The following is a 27,854-nucleotide window of genomic DNA, read 5'->3' on the forward strand; positions in this document are numbered from 1 at the left end:
AACGATCCAACCAAACGTCTGCAAAACCGAGAGGACAAGGGCTCCTTTAATGTTAGACCACATCACAAACCTCGCAGACGAGTCACAAGGCTCGCTCAAATGACTGCGAGCTGTTTTTATTTTTCACATCTCCTTCATAACACTTCACGAGCCACGAACACACAGCGAGCAGTCACTGAACAACAACTTCTGTCTTCTGGCCAATTTACGCAAAACGACTTCTTGGAGGATACGAAGTGCACACAGTGAGAAATCTGCAGAGAATTCAGGGGTCATGAGCTGCGTATCCCTTTGATTTATTGGCACAGGGTGAACATCACGGTTACATCAGATGACAAAAGGACTGAAGCTTCGAGCAGCACACACACAGATATGTAGAGTCTGTTAGGATGGAGGAAATTAAACGTGCGGGAGCGTTTTAACAGAAGAAGACAGTAAGAATAACAGAGAACAGAGCCGATTCACCAGCAGAAGAGCAGACGGGACAGATATTTCTCTAATCCTGCCGCTGTTTTTCATTCATTAACTTCTTACTGTTAATTTCCAGTTTCTGCTGCCACGTTCAGGACTTGACCTGTTAACGGTGCTAATGCTAAACATCCAGCCAGCAGCAGTAAGGCTTTCAGACACACGGATCATTGTTCACATGTCACAAAAAGATCCCTCGGCCTCTGGGTGCTCTTTTCCTCCCCCCCTCCCCTCCCCTCGTCCCCCTCCCCTCTCCAGCAGCCCCGTGGGAGCGTGAGGGTTGAAATGACACACAGTGGCTGACTGTCGCTCCGGGGGCCTGGGTTCTGGCCCTGGCTGGCTGGATCTGTGTGGCAGCTGGTGAGCCCGCTGCCCTCTCTCTGGCCTGCAGCATCAACAGTGGTGGTAGTGGGACTGATTGGAGCCTCGCTCTGATCTCTGACTCTGGGGCTGACGCTCAACTGCTCACTGCTGCCCACACGACTGGTGGTGAGGAAGTGGGACAGGGAGCGGGGGACGTAATCAGGAACACACACAGAAACTAAACCGCTCAGTAAAATGGCTGAGAGTCGCATGTGGAAAACATAAAACGCCACAGTCCCGACAGGGAGTGGATTCATCAGGGCAGAGAGACGGCAGAACGATGTGGACTCGGCAGTGACTGTGGTCTTTATGGGGTTATGACGCTGAATCCAACATTTATTTGGACAAACTGTTGCTGACAATGCATTGATACGACATGAAGGAGGCTGCTTCTCCTAAGGACAAAATGCACTGCCGGTTAAGTAACATCTTAGTAAGTCTTGTAGCGCTTGTCAAAGCATGTTCAAGGCTCAGATTAAACAAAGAATCACAACTTACAAATAGAAAAACCTTTTCAACAAGCTAGCAGCACTTCTCTTTACCGCGACCCGTACAGCAGTCCCTTTAAAAACGACCATTCAAACGCAGACTTCAGGAAGTCACACAAAAATTCCCAAACAAAAAACATAAAATATCAACTTAACTGTGCACATCTGTGCTTCCTCCTTCGGGGGAAAAAACGCCAAACTTAAATAATGTTAGCAGAATTGAATAACCGAGAGATTCTGGCTTCTGCCCCCAACCCTTCTTAAAGTCATCAGCTAATGTTAATGGGCAATACAATTATTAAAAACACTTACTGACTTATTCTCAATGAACTTGACTAGGTTTTTATTAGTACCTTGTAAACTAAAACGTTTTAGCTGTTTTTCTTCTGACTTCCCTGGTTAAACAGGTAGAGCTCAGGTACGTGACCAGGATGACACATAAAACAGACAGCGATGATGATGACGTCCTGTTGAAGGCTGCCCAGGTCTGGTGTGAAAGCCACATGAACTCATGACGAACTTCAGGCTGGGTTGGGTGGGGTCAGGTCTCAGTGGTGTCTGCCCGTGTAAATTCTGTTCCTGAGCACAGTTACGGGAGGGAGGTGGTGTCGGAAGCCGGGGTAGTGCTGGATGTGGTCGAACCATCGCGTCACATTCACATACTGCTCCTTCTCCTGGATGGCCAAGTCCACCTGGGAGGAGGAGGAGGAGGAGGTGAGGCTGACATGGGCGAAGCTAATTTATATCATATATATTATTACATGCTGTTGGCTGTGCAAGACATCATGCTTTGATATTTAACATAATGAAAGGATGTCAATCACAACATAACAAGTGCGACTGCGATGAGTGGGAATAATCATTTTTGCATTAATTTTTATTTTCACTAAACAAAAAATATTAAAATTGTGATGGCCATATCGTGGCTGCTGGACAAAGCGATTGGCTGAAGATAAGAGTGAATTTGCAGAGAAGTTAAAGCACACTGTGGTCGAGGTCTGGAACTCCTGAGTGTGTGGTGACGCACTTCAGCTGTCGTAACGACAAACAGCTAAGCCTCAGGAAACGGGGTCAGTGACCAGATATACATTCATGCAAAGTGTGTGAATGTGTGCTGTATGTAATGAAAGTGTGTGAAGTGAAATATAAGTGACCATATCCATGTATCCAAGATGCAGGTCATCAAACCGTTGATTTAGTTCAGACACTGAGTTTCGGTACTTTCCATACAATCAAACGCAGATACTGAAAAAGTGCTTTCAAAAATACTTTTTACAATCTCACATTATTGCACAATGCAGGTGGCAAAGCAGAATAACCAGAATGCATCAGGACCTCACTGGAAGAAAAAAAAAATCCTATTAAGCGGGTGCTTTTTCATGATCTAATTAACTGGACTGTGGAAATTCCCCACACAGACAACAATGCAGCCCAAAACCATTCTAGCATCAGTCAGGTTTAATGTTTGTGTAATGCTGTTCTCCATGAATTGAACATCAGGACAGGCTGTGGTTAAGGGTTGGGCTGGCTGACCCTCTGGTCCCCGAGGTTAAAAACCACACTGACTGCAAACCAAAGTGACGCTACTCTGCCTGGTGGCGGGGGGCAACCTTCCATCTCCGCCACAGTCGCTGACATCTCTCAACATGTGATCCCTCCCTCCCTCCCTCCATCTCATCCCGTCTTTCCCATTTCTGAACACACTTTTATGGAGTCCTGGAAGGCATAACAAACTTACTTGTCCCTGGTCTGAGGCTAAAGACATCGCTTTGTGCCACATCATTTTACTTCTCTGAAGAGAAGTGAGAATGTGTTTATAACCCGTGTGTCTGTTGCCAACTTGTTCTTGATGCCCTTTGGCCAAATGACTGGTTTAATTGTGTGCTATGCACTGTGACAAATTGCTTATTAAAGTTGTGGTTTGACTGAAGTGAGCTCTGATAGGGAGGGAAAGGGATGGATGAAAGGATGGACTGATGGATGAGTGAGTCCTTGGTAAAGTCTGGTGAAAACACACCGAGGCACAACAAATCAAACACATTTATGCCTGGACATGCCACTTCACATATCTCTGGAACATAAAAGAAAATCTATTCCTAAAACTTCACTGTCTTCATATTTATTTTCATTAGCCACAAGGAAAAAAAATCTTTAAAAATGTCTCAGAGAAGCAACTAAATGGTTCAAAAATCACGTCACCTAGACAGAAATGAGCACAAATCTAACCATTAAATCCCTCTAAAGTTCATGTATCATCATAACATCTTACAGTGCAAAAGTGAGAGAAGACGTGACTCACTATGAGTGGATGGATTCCAAAGCACATGAAGGCATCAGCTAAGGTGAACTGGTTGCCAGCCAGGTAGACCTTGTCTTGCAGGTAGAGGTCGAGGTCCTGCAAGAAAGATTTTCACAGAATAAAAATCCACGCAAATGAGGTCATTTTTACATTGTTGTGTGTGTGTTTTATATAACACACTTGTCTTCACATGACAAATGAATACATTAAACAAGAGTGAAGGAAATTCTATTCATATGAATCACTAATGAAGCCTGCTTTAAGAGAGGAAGTGGTGTTGCAGTTCATCTTGTCATGACTTATTCTGACTGTTGTGGACTTTTAATAAAGACTCTTTTATGCCAAGTTGAAAAACAAACTGAAACAAAAGAGAAAGTGAAAATAATGTTTTATTATTTATCTTACCAGATGGATACGACAGACCTATAAGTGGGCATGACAGCAGGTTCGTTAACCTAGATATCTGTGGGTGCGTGAGGTACACGAGCCGATCCGAGCTCGCGTGTGTGTCTGTGCTGTGCTGTGCTGTGCTATGTGGATAGGAATAATGCGTAACCTGAGGGGGTAAAGCATCTCTCCCAATGACTGGCGACTTAGCACAGATGCTGTACAAAACAGGCTATTTGTTTACTCTGCTACCAAATGACTGCAGCTCTCGTCTGCAAATCTAATGAAGCTGTCCTAAACTTGGGCATCGCGATGTGTGTTTCTCAGCCCACGTCTGTGTGTGTGTGCAAAGTCGTGCATGGGAGTGCTGGTCCCAGGGGAAGGGACCATCTTTAGCACTTGTACATTGTGCGAAGCGAACACTCCACGCACACAGAGCATCTTGGGGGCAAATGGAGTTATTGTGCGGCAAGAGTGGGTGATGCCAAACAAGGCATGAAGACTGCAGACTTCCTCCCCTTTCACAATAAGATCCTTGCTTTTCTTAGCCTACAGCCAGGCTCAAGCTCAGTCAAGCATCAGGGGTGAGGAAGCTCTACTGCAGCCCCCCAACCAAGCACATGGACCTCCAAACCAGCGTTCTTCTCTACCTGCCCCCACCTTAACTGTGCGCTGCATCTTAGTACATTCAGATGCTAGTAAGAATAACGATGGTAAAGAATACTGTTTCTGAATATTTGCAGAAATTCAAATAAATGTGAAAAACCACGCAGAAGTTTCATTTTTTGTCCTCAGGGTAGGTCATGTACAGGCTGTTCATTTTTACATTAGACTGGAACAAATAGCCTAGAACACCACACAAGACAGATTTAAATTAGTACTGCAATTCATTTCACATCTTTATGCCCATTTCTTTCTGATGTACTGATAAGCTACTGTTGACTCCTGACAGGATACTCCTGAGACCGTTTCCTACGACTGCTGCTTTTCTACACGTCTGCTGCAGCGTTTACTGTCCCAACATAAGTGTCTGCTGGTGCTGAGCCTTCAGGCTACTTGTGGAGCTCAGAACTTGTAAAACAAGTCCAAAAACAATGTTCATTTTACATGCATAACTTTCTGTCATAAAGCCTGTAATGCAGTCCATGGAGTTCGAGATGCTTGTGCTCTGACCCAGATGTGACTGGCTGTATGCTGAAACATTTGCTTCGTAAAACAAATGACAGCAGTCAACTTCTGTGGCAGCAGGAAGTCACCGAGTGCTGGTCTGATTCTCTACATTTAGCTAACTTTGGGTTCAGGCCCAAACTGACCTTTCTTGTTTAGCATCACATTACGTGAGTGGCGAGATGTTCATTTCAGAAACAAGTCTCAGAATGAAAAACTCAGAATTTCCTAATTGCATCCTGGGGTGAGGAAGTTTAGGAAGTCTTGCAGTTGACAGTTTTTTGTCTGCATAATTTAATGTGGGATGACTGGTGTGCTTGAAAGCGGCGTGTTAAGGACAGAGACGAAGCAGCAGGACAGGACAGGGGCCCACCGGGGACCACAGCCCGAGCCGCTCAGGGCGACTTCCGTCTGTAAGTGGCACCATTAAAATATTTAAGAGGCCTGTCCAGATAACATGCTGCCACACAGCGTGACTCCTCAGCCGTGCCACAACAGTGTGTCACACTGAGAAGTGCACACACACACACAGACAGAAACACTTCACGCTGACACAACAGTGCCAAGAGGCGCCGAGCATCCAGAAGACCAGTGGCTGGTGATCCATTTCACGCTGACTGGCGTCCAGCACATTAAAGCCTTTTTTTGTTGTGAGGGGCCATGTCACTGTAGGGCCATACATCAGTCTGTATTCCTGTCGCTTGTGCCACACACACGCACACACACACACACACGCAGGCAGTTGCCTAGCAGGTGGGTGGAGAAAGAGAATGTGAGAGAAACTGAAATGCTGTGGCGCCTCTCGAAGGTAGGGAATGAAAACAAAAGAACAAACAAACAAACAAAAAATTAAAAAGCCTGAATTAACACTGACAAAAGTTCGATTACGACCACGCTGGGAATCAGCTGCAATAAAATCCGGGAGACTCAAACACTAAGTGTACAGAACCTACGTAACAGCAATCTGGAAGAAGATGATTTAACGATTTTCCTGCATCTCTACCTTGAGGATGGTCTTGATGTCTTCCTTCTTGCAGCCGTCCAGCTTGGTGACTCTGTGCTCCAGCCACTGATGCACCACAGCCCTGCTCTCCGCTGAGTCCCCCAGCAGCTCGGCCCGCTTGGCCTCTTTCACCAGGTGACAGGCGATGGTCACCAGCCCCACCAGTGGAGGACCATTATTATTCTGTAGCACAGGCACCTGCATGGAGAGCAACAATGAATTTCCTTTTATTTGATTCAAGTTCAGAAATACTTGCTTTTTGTTTTGCGTTACAACACATCCATGAATAAAACTGCTGGCTACGGGTGAGTGTCCAATGATGCACCGCGATGTCAACATTTCGCCAGATAGATACTTTACTGATCCCGAGGGAAAATCAAGATTCGCTTAACATACAGATCAAACGAGTATGTAGGACGTGAAAGTGTTCAGTATGGGAACGCAAGAATGTACTTCAGATACAAATCACTTTTCAGTAACGGCACTACAGTAAAACTGTACAGCACGCAGCGACAGTCCACCTCTCCCTCTCTTCTTCTGTGACCGAGCATGCGCAAAGCATGGGCTAGTTCCATTGTACCGAGGTGTGGAAATTAAGAGAGATGGCGTCAAATACAGCCGGTGTTTGATACAAATCATATCAGCCGAACTAATAAAAACATCAACATCAAATGATAAAATAAAGTACATAAGACACCGAACCACATTTCAACACACATGACTAGCGTGTTAGCATTTGCTTGTTAGCTACGGTGTGTCAACCACAACAGCTTACATGCTTCGTATGAAAGGAAACGGCGACTTAAAGCTAACAGTGGACGCGAAAAGGATGTATGTTCATGTCACCTTTTTATTTCCCTGTGTACTGTACTTGTTCGGCTTTTTCAACCCTAAAAATTTCTCCAGCGACGACAGCTCCCTTAACGCCATGTTTCCGACTGCCGGAGGACCGTGCAAGTGTCTGTGTGAGCTGATTGGCTGAAAGGTCTCAGATCCCGCCTACTACAGCCCGACTGGCTGTAGAGCTAACCAATAATAACACAGTATACATTGTATTGCATCAGTAGATGAGCCGTCATCAGATCCGATGAAATACACTAAACTAAAATAAAATAAAATAAAATAAAACAAAATAAAATAAAATAAAACAAAATAAACTAAAATAAAATAAAATAAAATATTCTGCATTGGGTAAACTAGACTTGAAGTGAAACTGCAATTCAAATTGTATATGATGATATTACTTTTCACTCTTGCAAATAGATTCTCTTTTACATTTGCTGAACACAGTATCAGTTATGCTGGAGTTTTATAACGGGGTGGACAAGTCTTTATGTTAGTATCCATTTCTTCAAAGTAGAAGTTCTAAGTTTTATTGTAGGCTTAATTTAAAGTAAAATTTGAAGTCAAATGGAAACAGATTATGCAATTTATTTATTTCTAGGCCACACTGGAAATCAATTTCACATGTGTATGCTACAATATTACAAACGGTTTCATTTCAAAGGTAGAAATGGTTGGCAGATAAATGATATGAATGATATATATGAGTATTAAAAAATAAAACAAATAATTTTTTAAATTTTGTCATTTAATGTCCTCGACTGGAGTAATTTTATATTTGATGACACTTGTTACTTATTTAATCTGAATGCACACCAAAAGCACACACACGACAATATGCTGCCATGAGTGTGTCCCAGCATTAATTAGGTGGGCTAAGGGACCCCCAGCAGGGTGAACTGACCAAAAATGAATGTTATCCAGTCCTGCTAGTTCACAGCAACAAGCCTGTTTTCACAGAACTTCTCCATGAGCATTTGTGCTTAAATGGAATCAGAATGACAGTAGGAGGTTTGGAGTTTCAGTCTGAAGTCCTGCAGCAAAGTCTCCCTGTCCTGTCTGTCCTGGCTGTGACGCTGTGTGTGTCTGTTTGGATTTGCACTGTGCCTGTACGATTTCTCCATAATGAAATGTCACCTGTCAGTCAAAGCTGGGCTTATTAACTACATATTGTCAAAGTGTGTGTGACAGCTGGGCTGAGGTGTCACATTACAAGCTTCCTTTCCATCCCCACGGGTCCCACTTTGCAGCAGCTCACCTGGATGTCAAGACTTGAGGTGATGTCCTCTGCAATCTGCATCAAATTCATATTTTGGATTTTTATTGACCATATTCAGGCTGCATATTCAGAGTAAGAGAGACAGAGTTAAGTTACACTGCACCAGGGGTACAGCAGTAAACCCTTCAGTGCAGTAAACAAGGGAATCACCAGCTGCATGTGACAAAGTGAGAGCAAAAACGAACTGCAAATCTGCTTTACGGTCGCCAGCTGCTTAAAGTCAGGTCAGTTTTATTTATGCAGCCCAAAGTCACAAATCCTTTGTCCTCAGACCCTTATCTGTGCAGACTACAATGACAAAAATTTCTGATGCATGCAGATCATAACATATAAGTGATGAATGAGAATCCAGGAGGACAACTGAGGAGCTTGAGCTGTCATCTGCCATACGAAGTCTTGTCCTGGAAGAGGACAGGCTACATTAAGAAGATTATGACGATAGGATAAGTATAAGACAGCTGTGAGTACCTGGGTCATATGCTGTTCCTGCACAGCACTCAGACGTTGAGGGCAGGAGCTTTTGCAGCAGTTGTGAGTCATGTGAACCCCTCTTATTTTTATACTGTGACATGTCAAAACGTCCCCCATGAAAACGACCTCTGAGGGCCAGCAGCAAAGTCTATTAACAATGTGTTCATAGTGTGTTTTGTTGTTTTGTTTTATTTGTACGTATTTGACCTACAAGGAGGAAAATTATGATGAGTCGATTTTCCACATCACAGAATTGAACTGAACATTTTAGGCCAACTACACTTGATGTTCAGCTTGTAATTATGGGAGTATCTCATTCTTCCACCTGATTCCCTACATGATAATTAATGCAGCTCTCTGTATCCAACAGTCTTATGGTGTCCAGATTACACAGAGGCCTGTCATGGTTGTTATGAAGTCCACCGTGCTGTAAATGAAAACATAATAACATAACTATGAATACCTGGCTCGTACTCAGGTCTCACACAGCAGTTTAATGTTGAGTATTCAGGACATCTCGATTCTAACACAGGCAGCAGTTGTGCTTCATGTGAACTGCTTTCATTGATGTTTATTGCCTTGCACATCCCCTGCATGTATCCACAGCCCTTCCTCTAATATAAAAGAACAGATGATATTTTTAAACCCAATTTGTTGAGAAATAGCTGTCCGAGAAAACAAATTAATTATAAGAATGAGAACACAGACTATCACAAATGATTAGAGGCCGTGGAACAAGGTAAGGCTAATTGTATTCTTGTATAATGTATTTCTTTTTTTATTTTTTTTTTCTCATCTAACCTTCCATTTTTGCTGTTTGTTTATAGGCTGCAGCACGTCATACACTTTTACCCTAGTAGGGCTCCCATAAATGCATGCCTGCAGCGTTAAAGTGCGTCTCCTTTAACTAAATGCCTCCAAGCTGCCACATCCTGTCTGTACTCAGGCGGGCTGAGGACAACGATCCCCAGTGCCCAGGACTAACTGTAGCCTGTGGGAGTTTTCTCATGCCGATTGAGAGACATAATCTGGGGTCACATTAGTAAGGAAATCTACAGTGGGGGTCACGGATTGTGCCGTGGGGCTTCCTATGGCGGGCATAGCCATAAACACAGCCTCAGTCCTGGTAGATCTATCCCCCTCTGTCCAGTGTGTATCTTACAATATGCTGTTACACTGATTTGTCTGGCCTGGGATGCAGGGCCACAGCCCCGCCTGTCTCCTCTGTTACCTTTCATGACCTGCGAAGGCTCCCTGACTGAACACTGTATTTTAACCACACAGATGCTCAGCAGAGGGGAGGGATTGGCTGTGAGTAGTCGACATGAACGCTGTCAGCACAGATTGGTGAAATTGCGTATTGGTGTTCGGTCGGATCCCCAGCGTGGAGTGAAGATGGGGACGGGCGCCAGGCGGCGGGGTGACACTTTGTGAGAAGGCTGCGAGTTGTGAGATGAAGACAGACAGATGTATGGGGGTCGGAGTGCTGCATGCACCTTCCGCTCCTGTCAGGTTTTATTTATGATTTTTGGACTTTGATGCATGCAAGTATGCAACACAAAAATAGATTTTGGTATATGGTTATCAGTGTGTATGGTACAGTTAGAAGGATTGAAGGTATAAAATCGTGATGAGCATTTTGGCAGAACTACTTTGTGTAACAGCTGAAGAATACAGATTCTTGAGGGATTCATTTTTAGCACATGATGCTAATTTTAAATCAAAAACCACCGCAGAAAAAAAGTCAACCAGATCATCAACCACACCACAAGCACTTTTTAATTAATTATCATCGTCAATTAATTGTTTCATCTCTAAAATTTACTCCCAAAAGCCCTTTCAGTGTCTTATTTTCTCTCGCTAAGATTAGTCCAGCAGAGGAAAGCAGAAAATCATCACATTAGAGAAGCAGGAACCAAACTGAACAATTTCACTTGACAAAAATCCAGTTATTCCATTGTCAAAAATAGAATTTCCCTTCAATCAACTTGCCTGTAAATTATTTCAGCTTTATAAACCTCATCTCTGTGACATGTTTCTCAGTCATTTCCAAGCCGCACACTAAGTCACTTGCAGCCAGTGGAGCATGTGACTGCAGTTAGTCCGCAGTGTGCGTCTTTTGGCGCCGGAGCTGCTGGCTCTTGTAGTGGAGGGGAGTCAGAGGAAGCCAGAAATGTCGCACCTCCAGGGGGGCCTGCGGGCCTTCATGACGACAACAGTGATGGGATTATATGAACCACCCTGCTGCTCCATGCAGAAACAGGCACCTAAAGGCTAAAAACGACAAGCTGGTCCCCCCCCCCCACCACCACTTCATCACACACAAACACACACATGCAAATGAGTGTGTGTACGAATATGTTTCCAAGAGGGGGGTGGAGGGGGGGTGAGCCAGTGACAGGACTGGAGTGATGACATTTTTGTGGCATTTCATGTCTTTCCCTTAACATTTGTGACACTAGATTAGCATTGGAAGGCATGTTCATAAGTGTGTGTGTGAGTGTGTGAGTGTGTGTGTGTGCAGAAGGAGGGCGGTTGAGTCTGATCAGGAGAGGCCCTGCAGACAAACGAACAAGTAATAAAGGCACTTTCTCCATTTCCTCCTCCTCTGCTTACATGCCAGCCCACACGACTGTGGGACATGCTGGGGGACACAGTACCAGCTCACAGTAACAACAAACCCTGTCCCTGCCTCCCATCCAGCAGCAGTCACTTAGGACTATTAATTACCGCTCTGAATTTCCTCCTCCTTACCCGTAGCCATCCGTGTCCCCCTCAGACAAACAACCTCGGTGGGAGGAACTTGATTATTATAGCTTCTGAAAAGTCAGATTGTCTTTTATTGAAGTTGCCCACTGGCCATGCAGGTTTCTCTCCATCTCTCCCTCTCCCTCTCTCTCTCTCTCTCTCTCTCTCTCTCTCTCCTTGTGTCTCATGCTCGCTCGGTGTCTCTTGTCCATGATTCAGACAAAATCTCAGAGGAAACCGTTACGCCGGAGCCCTTACTGTGGCCGGGAGGTTGATGAGGGAGACTCCCATGTTATTGGAGGTTTGAACTCACGCAACTCACGTGAGGTTAAAGCGCACAAACACACGCACACACACACACACACACACACACGTGCTGTGGCCTGGCTGGAAGCTGCATCCTGTGTGAAGTTTGCTGCCTCACCAGCAGGGAGCACTGTGGGTCTTTCAAAAATCACAAGGGCCAGCTCTCTTCACAGTCCAGCTGCATCCAAACCAGGACTCTGCCTTGTGAAAATCAACTTTTTTTTTTTTTTTTTAAATCTGAAATAAAAAGACGACTATTAAAAAGATGTGGAACTAAGAGGAACTATTGTACCTGCATCCAGAAAAATAATGAAAACAAGTCAATGGAGCACTTTTATTGTTCTTTGTCATTCCACATTAGAATGATTTAATTATATTGTTTTAAAGGCTCCAATCTGTGTGTTGACAGGAGTGTGCATGTTCCCCCCTGGTTTTACATCGAGGCAGGGTGCAGTCTGGTGACACCACCTTTCACAGTGTGAGATGAGGAACAGGTTCAGGTGTGGCGATAAGCACCTTGCAGTGGCCTCTTTGTTGAAGTGTTCTGCTCCGGGGCACATTAAGGCTTTTCTTTGGTGGGTTTCAGGAGGTTAAAATGAAACTGCGTTGTTTTGATCACTAAGTTTGAAATGTTTAAGAATCACAGGCGTACGGGAGCACTTTTGGGAAACCTCTGCCGAGGTCCTTATCCTCCCTTCCATCCGTCTTCATGTCTTTAACCCATTAGTTTGATTCACTACCTCTGGAGCAGCAAAGTGAAAGCTCAGGCCGGCACTTGTCTCTCCTATGACTGTGTCCACTATATCCCTTTCGCGTGGCACTTTATGGCCTGCTGGAGAGGAGTGGAAGGGACATGTGTGTGTGTGTGTGTGTGTGCTTGTGCAGCTGAGGAAGAAGACAGAGAGTCGGGGAGGGGGTGGATAGATAGATATAGGGAGATTCAGAGGGTTATTTGTCCCTCTTCTCCTCACTGAGAGCTAGGAATCATGGTCTGCATGACAGGTCGCCAGCCCCCGTCGGGCGTGATCTATATGAGACCCTCTTTATTGGCAATTTCAACCCAGGGACAGATGAGACTGCAGCCAGCCAGCCGGACAGCCAGACGATGATGAAAGCGCCCAGGACTCACCTGTGACTCTCGCACTGAAGGCGAGAGAAATAATGCATCAGAGGTTATATGTGGAGCTATGTGTAGTGTGTGTGTGGTAGAAATAATGTATGTCTGCTGTCGTGCCCAGAGGTCTCCGTTTAGTATGGAGAGAACCGCCGAGCTGTGTCACAGGCAGATTTGGATTGAGAATGTTTGGATACTTTACATATTGTTGGAGTGTAGGGTAAATAATTCAACTCGGCGCAACAGTCAAGAATCTGTCCGTGACTTATTGCTTTTGGCTTCCTCTGAGTAACACGGCTGTCGAATGTGCGTATCTCATAACAAAGCACATACTGCACTGCATGTGAACCATATAAACTCTCTCTGTGCTGTGTGAGTGGAAGATTGCTGTGTCTGAGCGCTGAGAAACATTAAAAGGTCTTCTAAAACCTGGATGCAACGCTGATTGTAATAAAACATTAAAGCCACCATAAGTAGTAAAACATTGCTTGAGGATTCTGACTGAACTGAAACATAACTCCATTCTCCCACAGACTTTTCTTAACATCCTGCGCCGAGTAACACTCATATCACATCCAGCCTTCCTCTCCCAAGTCTGCGAAACACATTTCCCCGTTTTTCAAAGTCTTGAACCGCACGAGGCAAATCACTGGGAACTAGCATGACAACATTGGAGCTCTGAGCAGACGATATATCCCGGGGCCATTCCTCCATCCAACCCGCTGCTGAGGGAAAGACAGAAGCTTGCAAAGTGACGAACACCATGAAATAGCCCTGTAATGAACAAGTGCTCTCATATGAGGAGGCCTGTTCAGTCAGGACCCGCCATTAGACCCGTCTCTCTCTCTGTTCACTCTGAATCGATTAGTACAGTCTGCAAAGCATCGATCAGCGGTTTGTTTTCAAGTGTCGGGATGCTACAGATTTAGGAGCGCTGAACGGAGTTTGGAAGAAGCTAACGAAAAAGTAAAGCAGAAACACTAAAGAGGGTATCAAGCCTTAAGATTTTGAGAAGAATGAAAACTAGGATTGTGGTTTGAATAACATTATACTTTAACCCACATCCCATCCGCTAAGTCATCCGCTATGACCTGTACTGCAGCCAGCCACAAGGGGGCGATCAAAATGTTTTTGGCTTCACTTTTGGGGAGCCGTCGTGTAGCCTGTCTTTATACAGGGTCTGTGGTCAGGTCCAGTCAGGGCATAGCAATGCCTGCACTCCTCTGCGCCACCTTCTCGTCTCGTCCAAGCGCGGTCACGTCTTGCTCAAAACATACAAGATGGCAACGGACAAACACATAAGTCACATCCTGAAGGGTCTGATTGAATTTCTGTTGTTGGAGTTTTACAACAGAGGTGCAACAGACAGTCAGACCTCGCTGACATCGAATTGTCCCCAGACATGGTGTATCGATAACACTTTTTGATCCTTCCTCTATGTTGTGCAGGCCAGTTTGTAACAAAGTTGAAGCTGACCAAATAAGAAGTTGATCTACCAGCTGAAACAAACGTGCCCTCGCTGTTTCAAAACGATACTTGTAAAAACTTGACTGAGTGCCGTACTGTAAACATATTAGTTATATATGTTATACCTGCGTCTTATTTTGTAATGACGGACATGCAGGTGCACAGACTCGTAGTGTTCCAGTGGGATGCATTAAGCTAACAAGCTACATTACACAACATAATTACCTGTGGGTGAGTTCCTGAGTGTCTGATTCACTGCACAAACATATAAGTGTGTGCACAGTACAAGTCAATGCATGCAACCATACGTCTATATATAACCGTGTGTGTGTTTGCTTGGCTGCTGTGCGTCGTGTTGTGGCTGTCAGCGCGCCTCCGTGTTTGTCATTCTGTCTGTCTGTGTTTGTCGTCCTGTCCCGGCCTCCGTGTACACTCAGCATCTAATTAACTTAATAAAGTGTAGCAATTTTGACATTTAGGGGCCTAATTTGCTCCACAGTTGCGGACTGGCTGACCAGCGTTGCAGATAACGCGGACTGACAGGATCAGAGAAAAGTCTGTTTATCTGGTGAATTAAGGGTAAAAAAGAGGCCTGGCTTGGTGATAGGTACTCTCCTGTACTGTGTGTGTGTGTGTGTGTGTGTGTGTGTGTGTGTGTGTGAGGAGAGAACTTTTGTGCGTGTGTGAGTGACAGTAAGTGAGAGACAGGCCCAGTTATTACTTAAATGGCTCATGATGTAGGCTGATATGGAGCGTCCGCTTGTTTAGGCCTATCAGCGTTGTCCATCTAAAAATTGTCCATTTAAAATGTCGAACTTGTGACCTTTGCCTCGGGTTCCTCTGAGGTTGCTGGTGGCGCTTCACATGCACTGTGTTCTGTCTTTGCAAATCTCCCTCTTAATAAAGCTATCAGATTTCCCCAGCAGTCAGAGAAACACACACACACACACACACACACACACACACACTCACGCACACACAGCAGTGTTCTGTTTGCAGATACAGCCAAAGACAATCTCCCCATCTACCTGGGGATACCTGCTAGCGCCGGCGCTCGCGGCGATACACATCCTCCATCAAAACATCACTGACGGAGAAGTCAAGTCGCTCTCCCTCTCTCCCCTCCTGCCGCCTCCGACCCGTAACCCATTTATCTTGAGATAACTTTGTCAGATTGTCAACCAAACTCTCCGGTGGGAGCCGGGCCCAAAGCCTATTACGGGGGAATCAGCGCAGGCCGAAGCTGGTCACTGCTAAATGGATACTCCCTCCGAGCCCACGCCACCCCGCCCCCCCACCCCCACCCGCCCTGACTGCGTTATTGGGGCTGCTGTTCCCTCATCCGCTCAAGTCAGCCAGTCAGGCGGCCAGGTAATCGTGTTGCTGAAATCCCACTCCGTTGGAAATTGCGTCGGTTTATTGATTACGTAAACAGAGAGCGGTTATCAGTGAGCAGATGTAATGCTTGTAAAAATGTGAGTATAACCCGCGTTCAGTATTGTTGACCTCTGGTGTCACTCACTCCCTCCTGCCTTCCACCTCTGGCTGTTAGGAACGAAATGTGTGTACATGTACTGAATAACCAAAACACTCGATTTAGGTGCCAGCTGTGCTCGAGTGTGTGCAGATTTTGTTTAACCCAGGATGCTTTGCGACCCGTCGCCCAGGCCGCTCTGTGCTATTCCCGGGCCAGGAGGTCTTGGCTTCATGAATAATTCGCCACCGTTAATCTTGAGCCGTCTTGATGTACTCTGGGATGCCTTTGAAGCTCCAACACTCTGAGGGCTTTACAGGGACAGATACCACACTGAGGAGACTAACAACAGCAATGAAGGGGACTGAAAGAGGGAGGGACCCAGCGAGATGGGAATGAGGGGAACTTCTTCTTCTTCTTCTCTTCTCTCTCTTATTCTTCTTAGAACGTTGCTACCCTGTTTTCATGGATGTTTTCTTAAAGGGTAGCACTCAGAGGGTGGGTGGTGGTGTTATTTGCTACCTAATGGCAAAGAGTGCAATGACTTTGCAATCAGGTAAGGTGATAGATAGATAGACAAATAGATAGATAGATAGACAGATAGATAATAAATATGGCCGTCCAGTGACTGTGAAAGGGAGACGTCCACCCTTTTCATCGGCCCTCGCAGCCCTCGCTGTGACACCCCAGTTTAGCAGTGTAATGACCCGGCAATAACAACTTTCATTTGACTCTATCAGGGTCAATGTCAGCCACTGTATTGTGAATCACTGGCCACAAACGGCCACACAGACAGGTGCACCATGATTAACAGAACAAAGGGGGCACTTAGTTTCATTATTCTGGCAAAAAAATGCTGTTTATTCCACACCAAACCAGCATTTTCAACTCACCTGCGAGTGTTAGTGCTGACCCTGGTTAGCATTGTGTGTGTTGGTCTGTGTGTGTGCAGATGCTATAAGCTGTCAGGGTACCGAGTGCGGTCCCAGGTGCTCCCCTTCTTGTTTTTGGACCAAGCCCCTGAAGGCCATGATGGGGGCTCGTTGTTTGGGCTCAAGGGCTGAGCACTGAGATTTATTCTGAGGTGGAATCACTAAACTCGTCACTCTCAATAGGATCTGGTGGTGTTTACCGAGCACACCTGAGGCAAAACATGGCAAACTGTTTTCAAACTTAGTTTTGCATTCCAGGCTCCAAAAATTTTCAAAGCAATATTTTGACATTTTGTGAAATATTCTTATTGCTGAGAGATAGATGAGACACCACCGTCCACCAGCTTAGCTTAGCATAGCATAAAGACACCCAAATGGGGGGAAACAGCTAGCCTGCTTTGTAAGACAACAAAATCCACCTGCTAAGCCTGCAAGTGAAGTTTCTGCACTTTTTAAACAAATGTGATATAACATCTTAATTGTGCTTTTAAAGTGTTGCTGGGTAGTTTTTTTTCTGCTTCACCCTGCTTCCAGGCTCTGTGCTAAGCTAATCTTGTGTTCTGACTCTTACTCGGATAAGAGAGAATGTGAGATATATTGTATATGGTACAACACTGACTTAACATAAGCTTTGCAGACTATTTGTGACTATTTTGGTGGAGCCCTGAGGGGTCCAGACAGAGGAACACTGAAAACACAAACACATATGCATTTAGGGTGCTCTGCCTGTGTTAATTTCCTATCTGCATTATCCACTTATAGACAGGAGAGGGGCTCAGATGTGTATCATCCCAGATATAAATTCACTTCCTGGAATCACTTAACCAGGATGTCCTGTTTATTAGTCTTCTCACTCATCAAATTAATGTCAGACACAGTGGACTGTACTTCTTATTGCTCTCCCTCTGTAAAGGTAATCCTGTCGACTGTACGGTGGGAGTTGGACAGGAAGCGCCTCTTTGAGTATTAAACCATTCACTCGCTGTGATTTCTCAGGAGCAAAAATGAACGAACAAACAAAATAAAAAGCTATTTAGCTATGTAGAAATACAAAGCTTACTGGTTTTAAGAATAATGCAATGTTTTCCTGCCTGATTTTAAATCATCTGACTGGATAAACACAGGATTATTAATATTTCCTTTGTAATTCAGGCTCATATTTTTCCAAACTCTCCTGCTGTTCCGTGTTCATCAGATCGGCCACCATGTTAGTGTCAGGCTAACGGCTGTGCATGTGCTCTCCAGAGCTGCAGTGAATATAACGAGGCAGAGCGTAACAGACAGTAATAATGATAACCTCAGTGTTTTAGAGCCAATAAAGCAATAACAGACCAGAAAAATCCAACATATTACCCGACGCGACCTGTCCGAAGACGACTCGACTGTGTGTGCGGTGGCCGTGACTAAGTGCGCACAAATCATCGGAGGGAAAAATATAAAATGGGGATGCATTATATCAATTTCCTGTTTGGGGCTCTTCTATGTTGAAGGGGAGCGCCAACTGACCGAGACGGACAGCCCTGTCATTACCCAGCGAGACGGAGCAGGCAGCCTCCACCTCACCTTTCCAGTCAAACGGCCCAGTGGGGCCAGATACAATGGCACTGGAGTTGGGGGGTGGGGGTGGGTGGGATAGGATGGAGAACTCGTCGCTGTTGCAACACTGGTAGCCTGCCTGTCATCCCTGTCTCGTCCACGCTCGCCAATCTCACTAACTATACTCTCCCACTTGCCCAGGCTCTCTCTCTCTCTCTCTCTCTCTCTCTCCCTCTCTCACTCACTCACTGGCCAGGCTTTTCTACCAGTGCTGACAACCCACATATAATTAAGGGCCATGAATGCAGCGCTACCTATGAGTGGAGATGACAGCAAGAGGCCTACCTATAGGTCTCCTCCTCCTTCTAGTCTTCCATGTCCTCTGCACCGGCTGAGCAGCAGCTCAGTGGGGCGGTGGGGAGGCTGAGGGACGGTCGCAGACCCACTGGCCCTAATTGATGGAATCTTATTCCAGAGTGGGTGGGCCTGGGTGGGGTGAGGACGTGTGGGGGTGGCTGCTCCTGTATTGGGGGGTGGTTAGATATCTAGACGTCCCCCTTTTTCCTGTAACCATCACCCCACCCCCCCACTGCATCTCCAGCTCTCTTTTTCTGTCCTGCCTCTCCACAAAGTCTGGCACACTTACCACAGAGTATGTCTCTCCCTTCTTGTCTCTTAAAGGGCTAGAGGACAGATTCGGAGACCTCGTATTGCTGCTCTAGTGGAAACAGCAGTGTGAATGTGCTGTATCTCAATATAGAGCCTCAGAAGAAGGCTAACTTAGTGGTTGTGTAATGTGCTTTCCGGAATCTCGATTAGCTCCTCCTGGTTGCAGAGAAGGAGAGACACCAGAGATCACCAGAGAGAACAAAGCAAGAATTGACGTGTAGACTGACAGAGGAGAGGATAAAAGATGTAACAAGTAAAAAGAAGATGGACGGAGGAGAAAAGAGAGTGACAGGCGAAGGCGGAGGGTGAACGAAATGGGGAGTGCTCTCAGTGCCATACCCCAAGAGACTGCATTTACTGTAGACGTTGAAGTGTCAACTCTGAAGCCTTGATAATCGCGGAAGACGCATCCCTGCATCGCTCGGTCCGCCCACACCCCGGTGTTGTTACCACGCCGACGAGCAAACGAACAGGGGCAGTGGGGAAGTCCAGGATGGAGGAGGAGGAGGGGGTGTCAAGTGATTAGAGCAATTACACGTCAAGGACCTGTCATAACCAATCACATCTGTCCCCTTCGTCTCTGCAGAGACAGGCGAGGGGGTGACCCAGACCTGCCTGCATCGTCCGCCCTTACTGACATCGTGTGTGTTTGTGATATTAGGTTACGCAGGCCTGCCGTGCCTCGACACACTCCAGGTCGTTATTATCTTCCTACTAATGGTTGGCAGCGCAGAGGTGGGAGTGGTGTTGCCAGCGATTGGGTGGGTGGTTAGCTGGGGTGGAGACAAGGTGTGTCGACATGTGAAAATCTGCCCACGAGACATTTACTCGTATTATTTTATAGCACAGTCTGTGCATGTGAGGGTTACTGCTGGACTGCCCCAGCAGCGTTGTCGAACCTGAACCTTAATGCATCACTAATGTAAGATTAAGGAGCAGTGAGTGTGTGCATTGTGCTCCCGTTTTCTCTCCTGCCTTCTCGCCTCCTTTGCAGAAGCTGCAGCCAAATTGTTTTCCTCCTGATCTTCCCAATTCTTTTTATCTTTTCAGCACACTCACTTTTGTCTTGCAGGAGCCAAGTGGAAAAGAGAAACCTCACGTTTGTTCAGAGAGCTTATCTCTAAAAAAAAAAAAAAACATAATTCTTATGCTAATGTTAATGTATGTTCCACAACTGAAACAAGAATCACGACCTACTGGAGAGAATATTATGCTGAAATCATCTATATACATATATATGTGATCACTTACATTATGACCATTCAGCTGTCTCCCAGACTATAACCAGTCTGCGCTTGCTCTCGGTTTCTTTCACTCTGTTTGTTCTCTCTTTGGTTCTCCTCCTCACTCGCTGCCTGTTTGACTCTGCTAAATTCAGAGCTGTGACACTAAACGAAGGCTTTTGGCAGCGCAGCACCGTTACTGAGGACCGACTGGCCCCGTAGATCCCCTGCTGCGAGAACCCTGGCCACACAGCTCCGAGATCTCTGCAGATGACCTGCGTTGTTGCCGGAGCCTCTTGTGTTTGTGTATTTACGCACACGCTGCTGTGTTGTTGTGCCTGTGTGTCTCTCAGTCCTGCCTGACCTTCTCTGCTGCAAGTGTACAAACATGTTATTTCAGCGTTGGGTTAGAAAGCGTCTCCGAGGTCCATCCTGCTCCGCTTCTCTTGCTATTTATTCCTCTTAGATCCATCGAGATACCTGAGTTACAGCAGAGCAAACAAGGAAAGTGCTTGTAATTATGTCCAAACAATCTTTACTGCTTATGCACATGACGTGATGATGACATGATTCTTTTGAGCGTAATATTTCACGTGGAAGATGACAGAATAGCAGTGTTCAGATATTGCATGTTTAAATAATCATGTCAGGAAAAGCCATGTTTGTTTGACATCTGCACAGTTATGTTGTATACATGTTTAGCATCTTTAAAATGCATCTCTGCAAGCAGTTTAAATGCGTGTGTGTGTGTCAGCACTTCCTGACCTCCCCCTTTGTACAGTGAATGCTCCCGTGCTGCTCTTACAACAATTTGACGTGAAATCCTCACACTGTGGCGTGTTTTAAGTCATTGTAAATTCGTGGGTGCTACAGTTTTACTGTGAGCATACACCAGGACGCGGGTGTGGAGCTTTCTGACACACAAGCATGAAAAATTTCAGGGTTATATATATATGTATTGCACCCCATGTTTTGTAAAAGGAGTGATTATGAGTGATTATCCTCAAAAATCCCTGCGTGTAGTGCATGTATGTCGTATCTATGTGATTACATATGTGCATAAAAACAAGGATTACATGTGTGCTGTAGTGGGCCTTTGCAATGTTAAGTGCACGGGCACACAGCCATGTTGTTCAACTCTGAACTTTCTCTTGTTTGCATGACCGAGGCTTGAAAGAGAAAAGAATAGCGCATGACAATATCTGCTTGATGTGTTTAGTTACATATTTATTTCTGTATGCTCGTTTGATACACGGACTTTTAATTAAAGCTTTAAATGCAGTAATTTGTTCCTCTGCAGATACATGTCTGTTTGTTAAGTGGGCTAATCTCCCTTAGCCTTTTAGAGAAGCGACCACTAAGAATAGCAAACAGTGACAATCTGCCAGAAACTGTGACTGGCTGGGGCTGCGAATATCATGCTCCAGGCGGTTTTCCAGCCCTATCTCGAAACCTTACATCATCTATTATTCTCCTGCTCATATTGATATGTAATTTTTTTTCTTTTATCCATGTACAAATTCAAGACGACAGACGCAGAAGAAGAGCAAAGAAGAACAAAAGAACTCAATTTGTAATTTTTCTCTCCTTGACTGCAAACAGACGCACACATATTTCTTTAAGTGCTGTTTTTTTGTTTTTTTTTCATCGTTCTCTATCTTTGGTATGATTGTTTCTGAAGTTAAAGTCAGATATATTGTTTGTGATGTCTCCATGCAGTCCAGCTGTCACCAGCCCCCAATGTCTACAATCTAGATATTATTTCTGGCTGTCCGTACTCCATCTTGGGGCACAATGGAGCCTCTTTCATTTTCTGTGTCATAATGCGATAGCACAAATTTCCCTGCGAGGCATCACACTATTGGAAAAGCGAATAACATATGTTGTGTCTCAGACTCACCCTTCTTCTCCTTATCCCACTGGTGCAGATGACCAGTGAGTCTGCCAGTGCCAAGGGCTGAGGATGAAGAGGGACGGCAGGAGGAAGAGGAGAGTGTTCTGGAAACATGTCACATAGACTATCATTCATCTCCAGAGTGAAGAGCAAAATAATATGAATCCTCCCTATCAAAACCCAGAAGAGGAGCCGTAATGCATTAAATTCAGAGCAGCAGCAGCAGCAGCAGCACCAAACATGGCTCTGTAACGTATTGCCTGTATGTTTTATTGATACTGGAGGAGAACAGTCTTCGCGCTGCCTTGAGGAACCTTCACAAAGCAGATTATCTTTTCCTTGGCATGTACTCTGACTTGCTGCTGCTTTCCAGGAGGGTGTGTGTTTGTATCTCTGTGTGTGTTTTTTGTATTGTATCATGTTTCACTAGATGGCCATGCTAATCTTTCACTCGACACCAAGCTCGCAGGGCAAGCTGGCAGCTTTGTTCTGCAGAGAAAAAATAAAAACAGAGGAGGATAAATAAGCGCAAAGCGACGCGTGTTATGTACTGCAAGCAGCACATCCAAACTGCAGGCCCACTCTCATGTGTAGTACATCTGCGAGATGGATAGGGACGGCTTTGACAGCCAGGTAACTTCAGATGGCTCGACTACCCCTTGATTGGACGATGAGGGGCGGTTATTAAAGCGAGATAAAGGGAAAGCGAAATGTGGATCGAGCGAGCGAGCGAGCGAGCGCGAAAAGAGCTGGTGAGTGTGTGAGCTGGTTCAGATGAGGCGAGAGAGATGATGAAAAGAGTAGCCACTTGGTCCTTTGAGACTCCTTTTCTTCCCTTGCTGCCAAATTAGCCCAATTAGTCAGAGTGGCCTCTGTTCAGGCTGCTGTCAAACCCCGACACCATACAGCAGCGCCAGCGGTCATTCTCTCTCATTTAAGTCAGGCTTTTGACTCTCTCCTCTCCTCTGCCTCCTCTCCTGAGCCACCTGCACATGTCTCTGCTGAATGATTACTGCAAGTGTGTGTGTGTGTGTGTGTGTTTGCATGTGCATGTGTTTGTGGAAGAGAGCTTGAAAGGGAGATGTTCCCTTCGAATCAATCCCCACCTCGCCGGCATGGTGCCCATGTGTCCTTCTTTTAGCTGCAGCTTCCAAAGTTGAGGTGTGAGAACTCTTTTCATTCCTCAGGTAAAATCTACCAAGTCTCTTTAAAGCTCTCCATCGCCCTGCCCCTTTTATCGTTAAACATCTAAAGGACCAAAACTTTTACACAGTGCAAAGGAAAAGATTTGAGGAGAAGAGGGTGTCGAGGATGAGCAAAGTCTAGGAAAACGGCCCTGAGCGCAGGCGCAGGTATGTGCTGATTTGGCAACACAATAACAAAGCCTCAGCCAAAAAAATAAAACTATGGCAATTTACTCTGATTGCTTGGAGTGCCGCGCTATAAGCTCGGAGAGGCCAACGGGCACCTTCAGCCCACAGTGACTCCAGTGGCCCCTGTAAAGTCCCTGTAACACAGCCACCCCTTGTTCCCAAGATGAAGGAAACGCTTATAACTCGATAGTTAGACAGTCATCTTTCATTTCGGATCGCTGGAATTGGAGGAAGAGTTGGTCTCTGATAATCACCTGCCCAGGGGCGTCGAGAGAAGACAGGAAGAGAGATGGAAGCAGATACAGAGATGGAGAGCAAGGGAGGGCTAATTGGACGACCTTGTTGCATGAACAAACACACCTTAAGCCACATGGATGGTGGCGGCGAGACGGCGAAGTCACTGAGCGAGCATTCATCTCTTTAATTTACCTCGTTTACAGTTCTGACCAACCGAGACGAGGGAGGAGTAAGTGTGTTTACCTGTGCGAGCTCAGAGGCCTTCTCATGTATGACAAATCCACACGTTGATGCTCCTACTCCATCTTGCCTAAGGAGCAGGTCTGCTTTGTCTGCAGCACAATACAGAGCTGAATGGATTACCGCCATCATCAGATATCTACAATTAAACAGTTTTGTGTTTTTATTTTCTTTGGATGTCAGGTTTGTTTAGCTGTGCTGTGTCTTCACATGTACTGTGCGAAGGATCAAAAGGATCAAAGGACTTTGATGAAATGTTAACCTTTTTTATTATTGATTTAATCTATCTATTTACAGTGAATACAGTAACCCAGTTTGTGTAGTTTTTTAACACGGTAATCATTTTCCATCAAGTCCACTGACACGGCCTGTCAGAATCCTGTCTAGACGAGGCATCGGTTTTGAAGGCTAATGATGATACTGTTGGATTTGTGTCAAAGCATGTTTACAAAACGATGTGAGCCGGGCTGAGGGGGGAGTGGATACAAACCTGCACATTCTTTGTCAAAAAAAGGCCTTTTGGAAAGGCAGGTAAAGTAGTGCTGCGGTCTGTGATTGGCTGGGCCCACGTCACATTAGAGGTGTGGTTGGTTGTTTGGATGCGTCTCATCATTCTGAGGCTGTAATGACGAGAGAGGAATGGACAGAAACGCGGGGGACGAGGGGGGGTTGAATATCCTCCCACTCCTTGTAATGTCAATTCTTCATTCACACTCGTGAAGAAGTATGAACATGCACAACAACGTGACCCTGAACCCCCCCCAACTCTTCAATAAAGTGACCTAATTGTTTGAGTGAAGTCTTCATTCCCTGCCTCCTCCTCCTCCTTTCCTCTCCTCTTTTCTTCTTCTATTACCCCTAATTCCTCCTCCCCTCTTCCTCTGCCTCTCTATAATTGCTCCTTTGCTCGATTCCCAACCCAACCCCTCGTCTCCTCCCCTTTTACCTTCTCCCGCTGACTTCCTCTCTTCTGTTGTCACCTTTCGCAGAGTTCATTGTTCAGTCTGCTGCAGTGAAGGCAGCAGGGTAAAAGTGTGTGTGTGTGTGTGTTTGAGAGTGTGTATTTGTGTACAACCTGATTATCCTCGTGTCCAGCCATCCAAACTCATGACCCTTGACTTTAGAGCGCTGAATTTATGCACCCGTTTTGATGCTGACAAATGTTATCTTGGCGTCAAAACTGTCTGCAGTGATATTTTTCTCGTCAATAGATATTGCATCTCCAGTCTGTGAACTCAAAATCCAATTTGACGTCTTACTTTCTAAACAGATTCAAACCACTGTGAAACATGTATTATAAACTATATTCTTTCCTCCATCGTCAGACCCAAGTCTGGCTCTACATATAGGCGACATCAAGTTTCCCACTGACTTAAACCACTCACGCAGGATTCTTGACTTGCGGAAAGGAAAAGGAATTTAACAAGACATTAAACATGTTGGTGTTAAAAGCAACTGTCCGAACTGATGTCCCCTGATGTTTTGTCATATTTCCAGCATTTGACAACAAATTTCCAATATGCTGCGCGAGGCACATTCGTTGTGCTGCAGAGAGCGAACAAAAAGAAGTAGAACCAACAAGAGGAAACTCATTTGACACCATCGACTTTCATTATCAAACACTGGAATATTCATGCTCCTCATATCAATCTACTCAACTCCCATTCCGTTTTGCTGGAGGGGACTGAACGGACCACCTCTTAGGCCCTGCTGGCCACCTCTTAACCCCAGCTACGGCGTATGTCAGGCTGCTCCAGGACCCGCCAGGCACGTCCAAAAGCCCACCGACTAATTAGGTCCTCCGCATGGGTCTGATAAGAAGAGCTCACCAGCGACGGAGAATCGACACAGTCCTACTGAGCGGCCAAATGAGCCGGGCACGGAGACGGATGAGGAGACAGATGGCTGCTGGCTGACTGGTGTGAAGGGGCCATGCAGGGCTGTAGAGGAGACCCAGGGGCCACGAGGGCTGGGTAAAAGGGGTCGAGACAACCGAGGTCTGGTGCCATCCAAACAAGACGAAGAGGAGATACTGAGATGCAAATAAGAAGGAAGTTATAGAAAGATTGATGGAAACATCAAACAGAGCAACGTGACATCATCTGGGGATGTGGAGGGGGTAAGTGTTGGCATGGAAACTGGTGTCCATGGGGGGGGGGGTCTTCTCATTAACCCTTTGTTTACCCCTAACATGGTGTTGTTTACTAGTTTTACCTGAGGCATCTCTCAGTACAGAGACCTCTGACTTTGGAAGCCTTTCATATCATGTTACATGTTGACATGGGTAATTACATGACTCACTGGAGAATTACATTTTCATAATCTGATGATGTGCAGAGCTTGTTTAGAAAGGTGACCCCAAATCCGACTGTAATATCTGATCCTAATGCTGGGAGATCTTCATACTTTTGCAAGATGGGAAATGCAGACATGATAAACAAGCCATCGCACATGGTCAAACACACACACACACACACACACACACACACACTCCAGATGACAATGTCTGCACCTCAGCAGATTCCTTACAAGCTATGAAGATCTCAGCGACAGAACGAGTCGAGCCTGTTCCTCTGTGTAGAGATCTTTGTCTGTCATAAAGTAAGTGTGTGTGTGTGTGTGCGACAGCTAATGTCCACCCTGGTGACATGCTAGCAGCGAGCCCCTCAGTCGTGCTGTGACATGCCTTCAGTTGCGGCGGCTGGAGGAAGTACACAGGTGGTGCACGTCTTTGAGTGCTGACGTGTTATTTCATGTGTCGGATGTGTGATGCTCAGCACTTTCAAGGTGGCCGAAAGCCTCAGCGGTTCTGCGGTGACCCTCGGATCTAAGAAGACAAACCGACTCCGCCTGGTTGATGCCCCGAGACACACATTCAACACGATGGACCAAAGAAGAGATGAACAGATGAATGTGTGCGTGTTAAATCTGACAATCTGGTTTATTTTGAGACATAAATATTTTCATTTTTTTCCTCAAATTGTCACAGCCATTGATCTCCATACATTTTTTTTACAATATAAACATCAGCACGACGAGTCTTGAAAGATGGTGGCAGTTGTGCAGAAAAGCTGCTGATTTCCGTTTCATCAGTTTCCTCTTCCTTGTGCGGCCCTGGCGGCTCTCTTTTATTTACTAAGCCACAGTTTTCAGTGTTTGACTGCTAAGCCATGAGGCAATATGTGTGTGTGTGTGTGTGTGTGCAAGTTGCGCTCAAACCTCCCCATTAGAGGCTCTCAGTGCTACGCCCACCCAGACTAACCCACAGTTCACAATTTCAAAAATAGAAAAGGCTCAACCTCTCTCAAACTTGACTCACGGAGCAGATGTACTCGCCCTTTGTTGGACGCTTTTATCCACAGTCCTTACATCAGCATGGGCGGGCCCAGAGGGAATCAAACACTTTCTCTTTGTGCGTTTCCTCTCTTTTTCCTCGATGTGAGGGAAGTGACTGTGATCTGTATCGGCTTGTGAATGATCAGAGTTCAGCCAAGTCTCGGGAGTCTGTCTGAATGTACTTACAACAGTATGAAGATGCTCAGGGGAAATTATTTCAGTTTGGTGTTTTACTGATAAAAATCATGTGAACCTTTGAATGTCTAGTTTTTAAATTTTCATCTCACACTTATTTACACACAAACTCACAAATAAAAAGTTTTTAATTTGACATCAACTTGTCAGGGGAGCTTTGGTGTTTATCTTCTCTCTGGCATGTACTCATGTGCATACAGGTGCACTTGTTACGTAGACGTGCAGTGTGTGTGTGTGTGTGTGTGTGTGTGTGTGTGTGTGGTCCACGTGTGTGCTTATGTGCTCCATTCCAGCTGTCCCAGGAGACCTGCTGGTCCAGGCACTTTAAATTGGAGCCGCTGA

At 45.6% G+C, this 27,854-nt stretch overlaps 1 protein-coding gene across 1 annotated transcript; it reads right to left on the minus strand.

Annotated features, from left to right (window-relative positions):
- Positions 1–272: 272 nt before the first annotated feature.
- eef1e1 (eukaryotic translation elongation factor 1 epsilon 1) lies at positions 273–7,177 on the minus strand. Its single transcript, XM_046371738.1, has 4 exons — positions 7,022–7,177; positions 6,176–6,373; positions 3,619–3,714; positions 273–2,011 (listed from the first exon to the last, which is right to left on the minus strand). The coding sequence occupies exons 1-4, from the start codon at positions 7,103–7,105 to the stop codon at positions 1,868–1,870; spliced, it is 522 nt and encodes a 173-aa protein (XP_046227694.1). The 5' UTR covers positions 7,106–7,177; the 3' UTR covers positions 273–1,867.
- Between the last annotated feature and the right edge of the window lie 20,677 nt (positions 7,178–27,854).

The sequence above is a fragment of the Scatophagus argus genome, chromosome 18 (genome assembly GCF_020382885.2).
Source record: "Scatophagus argus isolate fScaArg1 chromosome 18, fScaArg1.pri, whole genome shotgun sequence".
NCBI classification, from domain to species: domain Eukaryota; kingdom Metazoa; phylum Chordata; class Actinopteri; family Scatophagidae; genus Scatophagus; species Scatophagus argus.